Source organism: Cajanus cajan, chromosome 1 (assembly GCF_000230855.2).
Source record: "Cajanus cajan strain Asha chromosome 1, NIPB_CcT2T_4, whole genome shotgun sequence".
NCBI lineage: Eukaryota > Viridiplantae > Streptophyta > Magnoliopsida > Fabales > Fabaceae > Cajanus > Cajanus cajan.
Genome location: NC_138517.1, coordinates 72,217,703 through 72,222,052, shown reverse-complemented (window position 1 = coordinate 72,222,052; position 4,350 = coordinate 72,217,703). Strand labels below are relative to the sequence as shown.

Here is a 4,350-nt window from a genome sequence, read left to right as displayed (position 1 = left end):
AATGATGTCATGATCTTGACTTATAAATGCATGCATGTGGCGCCATAAGGAAGTTTCACATATCATCACTGGTGACCCTAAGGCACACCTGGTTACATCACTGGTGACCCAAAGGTACACCTGGTTACATCACTGGTGACCCTAAGGTACACCTTGTTAGCATGTTACATCGTGGGTGACCATAAAGTACACCTTGTTAGTCGTGGGTATGCGGCCTCAGCGGCACACCTGGAGTAATATATGCATATGATGCATGTCATACATTTATAATCTCATGGACTCAACATTTAACTTATTACATAATTTCATTTAGTACATCATATCATTATTTGTCATAGTATCATAATCATAGTTTGTCTCAATAGTCCATTCTTAGGTCTCATGTCATTTGTCCATATTTCACATGGTCATGTCATCAATACTCCTCATAAGGTCCGCATAGGTATTCATAGAGAGCATTCTTGTTCATATTAAAACTCATTTATTATTAACATTAATTTCATACTCATTTATTAGTTTCAACAAAGAACAAAGTATAATAAATAGAAAATCGGACAGAACAACGACACCTTTAACAAAAACAGAGTAGAGTAAATAGAAAATCAAACAGAACAACGACACCTTCATCAAACAACAAAGTAAAGTAAATAGAAAATCAAACAGAACAACGGCATCCTCAACAAGGAACAAAATAGAGTAAATAGAAAATCAGACAGAACAACGGCAAGGGATTGGGGGCCAATCCGACAAACAACTATCCAACAATTATCCCCACACCCCTGAGCGAGGTTCTCACTCCCCCCTTACCTGGATAGGCGGAGTTGGAACTTGGGCAGGACCTCCTCCTCTGGATCCCCTCTTTCTTTTCCTTTTCTCTCTCTCTTTCTCTCTCTCTCTCTTCTCTTTCTCTCTCTAGGATTTCACTTCTTCTCTGTATAAAAATTTTCCTATTTATAGATTGACTAAGTCTGCCCATTTTATTCCCATTAATATTAGGTACTCTTTGGAGAGGTTAACCAAGTTGTACATCAGTGAGATCGTGAGGTTGCATGGAGTTCCTACTAGTATTGTGTCTGATAGAGATCCTAGGTTCACCTCTAGATTTTGGGAGAGTTTGCATAAGGCTTTAGGCACTAAGCTTAGATTGAGTTCAGCTTACCATCCCCAAACAGATGGCCAAACTGAGAGAACCATACAATCTTTGGAAGACTTGTTGAGGGCTTGCATCTTAGAACGTGGGGGTAGTTGGGATAGTTTCCTACCTTTGATAGAATTTACCTACAATAATAGCTACCATTCTAGTATTGGGATGGCACCATATGAGGCTCTGTATGGTAGGAGATGTAGAACACCTTTATGTTGGGTAGAACCTGGAGAGAATGTCATGTTAGGACCTGAGATAGTTCAACAAACTACTGAACAGGTTAAGATGATCCAAGAGAAGATGAGAGCAACCCAGAGTAGGCAAAAGAGTTATAATGACAAGAGGAGAAAAGACCTTAAGTTTAAAGAAGGTGATCATGTATTCCTTAAAGTCACTCCTTGGACAGGAGTAGGCAGAGCACTGAAATCCCGTAAGCTTACTCCACGTTTCATTGGTCCTTATCAAATTCTTAAAAGAATCGGTGAAGTGGCCTATCAAATTGCTTTGCCTCCATCTCTTTCAAATCTCCATAGTGTCTTTCATGTTTCCCAACTCAGAAAGTATGTCCATGATCCTTCCCATATCATTGAGTCTGACAACATTCAGTTGAAGGATAATCTTACTTATGAAACGGTTCCTCTAAGGATTGATGACAAGAGAGTGAAACAACTAAGAGGAAAGGAAATCCCTTTGGTTAAGGTCGTTTGGGGAGGAAATATTGAAGAAAGTGCTACATGGGAATTAGAAAGCAAGATGCGAGAAGCTCATCCATTTCTGTTTTCAGGTAAATTTCGGGGACGAAATTTCTAAAAGGAGGGGAGAATTGTAACACCCAAATTTTTATTATTATTTTAATGGCATTTTCGTAATTTTAATAAAGTTATAGGGGTATTTTGGGTTCTGGAACGGGCCGTTCCAAAAGTGGAACGGGCCGTTCCAAATGTTGAAAATGTGAGGTTTTTGTAGTCCCAGAACGGGCCTGGAACGGGCCGTTCTGGTATGGAGAACGGGCCGTTCCGGAAGGAGAACGAGCCGTTCTGCTGAGATTAAGAACGGGCCGTTCTGGTTTTAGAACGGGCCGTTCTGGTTTTTTGGGAACGGGCCGTTTCGATTTTGGAACGGGCCGTTCCAGTTACAAATTTTGCCCAGATTTGAAGGATCCGGAACGGGCCGTTCCGAATTCAATACGGGCCGTTCCGGGTACACCAGTTTGCCTATAAATAGGGCAGGGGGGGGTGAAAATTTTTATACAGAGAAGAAGTGAAATCCTAGAGAGAGAAAGAGAAGAGAGAGAGAGAGAAAGAGAGAGAGAAAAGGAAAAGAAAGAGGGGATCCAGAGGAGGAGGTCCTGCCCAAGTTCCAACTCCGCCTATCCAGGTAAGGGGGGAGTGAGAACCTCGCTCAGGGGTGTGGGGATAATTGTTGGATAGTTGTTTGTCGGATTGGCCCCCAATCCCTTGCCGTTGTTCTGTCTGATTTTCTATTTACTCTATTTTGTTCCTTGTTGAGGATGCCGTTGTTCTGTTTGATTTTCTATTTACTTTACTTTGTTGTTTGATGAAGGTGCCGTTGTTCTGTTTGATTTTCTATTTACTCTACTCTGTTTTTGTTAAAGGTGTCGTTGTTCTGTCCGATTTTCTATTTATTATACTTTGTTCTTTGTTGAAACTAATAAATGAGTATGAAATTAATGTTAATAATAAATGAGTTTTAATATGAACAAGAATGCTCTCTATGAATACCTATGCGGACCTTATGAGGAGTATTGATGACATGACCATGTGAAATATGGACAAATGACATGAGACCTAAGAATGGACTATTGAGACAAACTATGATTATGATACTATGACAAATAATGATATGATGTACTAAATGAAATTATGTAATAAGTTAAATGTTGAGTCCATGAGATTATAAATGTATGACATGCATCATATGCATATATTACTCCAGGTGTGCCGCTGAGGCCGCATACCCACGACTAACAAGGTGTACTTTATGGTCACCCACGATGTAACATGCTAACAAGGTGTACCTTAGGGTCACCAGTGATGTAACCAGGTGTACCTTTGGGTCACCAGTGATGTAACCAGGTGTGCCTTAGGGTCACCAGTGATGATATGTGAAACTTCCTTATGGCGCCACATGCATGCATTTATAAGTCAAGATCATGACATCATTGCATGATAAATGAATATATATGTGATATTGATGATGTATGTGTATTATTTATAAGTGACTTATATTTGTTGTGTGTGTGAGTGCTATCTAGCCTTTATTTCTGCACCTGTAACTGAGTGAGATGTTTCTCACTCCCTTGTTGTTTTTGTATATGTTTAAATTATGTTGCAGGTGATCAGCATCATGAGGATGTTGGTGATGAGGCTTAAAGGCTTCAATTGGGCATGCTCTGATAGGATGTGACATCGGGGCATAGTTATTTTAGTTTAATATGTTATTGTTTTTATAACTTTAGTTTCTCTTCTTTTGTAATTTCTAACGAAGAAATAACGTAGATAACATATATAATTCAAGGAAAATATATGTTAAGAATTGTAATTTGAACGTTCTTGATAAAAGACCAAGATGTACATTTTTGTTATATTTTTTATTATATGATTTGGGAGTATAAATTAATTCCTAACCAGGAGGCACTGCCACTTTTACTGGAGTTAATTTATATTTCCTTTATTATTATTTGTATATATATGATTTCTTGTTTTACACTAAATTGTATTGAAAATCTTAACTTCTTTTCTTTTATAATTTTTACACTGGAGTTATGATTTATGAGTTACGAATGTGAATCTTCTACCTTGTTATATTTGAAATATTTGTCAACTATGAAAGATTTTATTTACCCAAAAAGAAGATAAGAAATATTTTATTGTTACATTTGTTGTATATTAATAACGGGGTAGAGGGTGTCACATTTAGTGGTATGGAGGGGTGCACTTGAATTGGGACAACTTCAAGAAGGTCTTTCTTGAGAAGTATTTCCCGGATGATGTGAGAAGTCGGAAAGAAATGGAATTCCTTGAGCTGAATCAAGGGAACGACACAGTGGCTGTGTATGCTGCCAAATTTGATGCTTTGGTTCGTTATTGCACACACTACCATGGTGAGGGTGGTGAAAGAGCTAAATGCATAAAATTTGTAAATGGTCTGCGTCCTGAAGTGAAAACTGCAATTAACTATCAGGA

General features: G+C 38.3%; 1 protein-coding gene across 1 annotated transcript; it reads left to right on the top strand.

Annotated features, from left to right (window-relative positions):
- The first annotated feature begins 784 nt into the window (after positions 1 to 784).
- On the top strand, positions 785 to 3,749 carry LOC145950673 (uncharacterized). Its single transcript, XM_083062225.1, has 2 exons — positions 785 to 1,928; positions 3,500 to 3,749. Exons 1-2 carry the CDS (start codon positions 1,310 to 1,312, stop codon positions 3,535 to 3,537), a joined length of 657 nt encoding a protein of 218 aa, XP_082918351.1. The 5' UTR covers positions 785 to 1,309; the 3' UTR covers positions 3,538 to 3,749.
- Positions 3,750 to 4,350: the final 601 nt, after the last annotated feature.

Excerpts from the sequence above, each read along its gene's own strand:
- LOC145950673 (XM_083062225.1), top strand. The coding sequence starts at position 1,310 with ATGGCACCATATGAGGCTCTGTATGGTAGGAGATGTAGAACACCTTTA. Across the intron at positions 1,929-3,499 it reads TCATCCATTTCTGTTTTCAG|GTGATCAGCATCATGAGGAT; the intron begins GTAAATTTCGGG and ends ATTATGTTGCAG.